The sequence below is a fragment of the Penaeus monodon genome, chromosome 23 (genome assembly GCF_015228065.2).
Source record: "Penaeus monodon isolate SGIC_2016 chromosome 23, NSTDA_Pmon_1, whole genome shotgun sequence".
NCBI classification, from domain to species: domain Eukaryota; kingdom Metazoa; phylum Arthropoda; class Malacostraca; order Decapoda; family Penaeidae; genus Penaeus; species Penaeus monodon.
In genome coordinates this window covers 37,900,826-37,902,687 of record NC_051408.1, presented here as the reverse complement: position 1 = coordinate 37,902,687, position 1,862 = coordinate 37,900,826, and the positions used below count along the sequence as shown (strand labels likewise).

General features: G+C 38.1%; 1 protein-coding gene across 1 annotated transcript in view; it reads left to right on the top strand.

Moving 5' to 3' along the window:
* LOC119587990 (spermatogenesis-defective protein 39 homolog) overlaps positions 1–1,862 on the top strand; it is a 10,132-nt gene that overhangs the window by 6,804 nt on the left and 1,466 nt on the right. The window contains exons 8-12 of the mRNA XM_037936712.1: positions 7–34; positions 147–288; positions 626–912; positions 1,281–1,403; positions 1,567–1,656. Of these exons, the coding sequence (XP_037792640.1) occupies positions 7–34; positions 147–288; positions 626–912; positions 1,281–1,403; positions 1,567–1,656 (670 nt within the window). The remainder of the gene's footprint in view (positions 1–6; positions 35–146; positions 289–625; positions 913–1,280; positions 1,404–1,566; positions 1,657–1,862) is intronic.

Genomic DNA, 1,862 nt, shown 5'->3' with positions numbered 1-1,862 from the left:
CCACAGATTGCTTGGGAAAAATGAAGAAGCTGCAGTGAGTTTTTGTGTGGAACAGAAATGTCTATTTGTTTTGATATGATTGTCAGTATACCACAATCAGATTACTTACATAATTTCCATTCTTTAAGGCATTATTTTTCCTCCAGATTCTAACATATCACATGGCTGTAACAAGCAAAGACACAGCTAGTAAACTGGCTAACTTGAAGAAGGCATTGCAGACATCATTTAGTGATCCTGGTCTGTCTCACGAAGCGAAAATGGTGAAGGATCATATACAGCTGTTAGGTATGTAAATGATCTCATTTGGAATAATTCATAAGGACCATATTTTTGCAATTTATATTTATCTTGGACAAACTCAAAAATGAAATGAATTATCATAATTTTTTGTAGAAAAAAATGTTCATGAAGATCCTTTCTACACAACAAAGCATAAGCTAAAAAGAATCAGCTTTTAAGAGGACCACAACAGAGCTAGACAGAGATCTAAATTCTGTAAAGTGTTTCACATATATATTGATTTTCCATTTTACTTCTTTACCTAGTAATTGTAGACTACAAGTGAACCTCTTCTTAATCGTTATTATTTTTCTTCTCACTTCTCATCCCTTTGGCCATCAAGAGAGACAAATCCTGATTGATGAGGCTGACGCACATGACCAGAGCAATCCCATGCTGCTAGAGTACCCACGAGTGAGCAGCATCACTGACAAGTCCTTGCTCACCACCCTCTTCTACTGCAGCATGTACCACTGGGATGCTCCTGAGTCCCACCCTGCTAGCCCCACTGCTCTAAGGAAGGCACATGGCATTCCTGAGAGGCAGGTGCTGTGGACAGTGATTAGGGGCCGGGCCAGGGTCAATCACTGGCCCTTGCCCAATGATCTGGATAGTTGGATGGGCAATAAGGTGAGGAGGGACTTCAAGGTAGTGGGTTGTAGATAACTTTCTAGCCTGACAATTTGTAAATGGTCTTATGTGTGTGATGTGAGTTACTCTGGAGGTACTCTAAACTATGTTGTATGTTGTGAAAAGTGAGATTTACTTTTTTGTGTTGTATATGAATGTGAGAATCAGAAATCAATTCCTAGTTTATAAGTTAAACTTTGAAAGATTTTTTATGTGTTGGATATTCAAGACAGTTACACAAATAGTATGCGCTACAAGTATTTTGAAATTCCTGAACAAAAGTCTAAGATATGAAAAACATTTCTTAGAAGTATCAGGGAGACTAAAAAGTTGTTCACACTTTTATAACCATATTTATCACTTCCCAGGGATTGCGAGGAGCTCTGGGATCACTGACGTCTGCATTTACGGGTTCTAGTAAATTAGTGAAGAATGTCTTACCAGTTGAGCAGGTAGTACACACCCTGGCGGCTAGCAATGCTCCATCCAATGTAAGTCCTGGAGATGATATATCAGTTGCATTACCTTTTCTTTGAGAATTGACGTTTGCATTTGGGATGATGTTTTTATTTCATAATTTGTTAAATGGTTATGGCAAGACATTGATTTTTAAAATTTAAGATAAACTGAGTGAGGATATCCTCTTCCCAAAAGGTGCTAGCCGCATACATTGCTTTGCTGGACTCCCTGGACACTCGCCTGAAGTTAGCCGTCAATCACAAGTGTCACCAAGCTGCTGTGGAGGTGGGTAGTGGAATATAATTTTCTTTTTTATAATATGTTGTGGAGACTTTTTTTTAGTGTACTGTAGATGTATCATGTTGGGAATCTGAATGCAAACCAGCAAAGGAAAGTGGATGTAAAGGTGAATTGAAACATAATTACAATGATAAAGCAAACAACAAATTGTGATGATTTTTAACTGGCTCTGTTTCATTTTACTTGGGTGT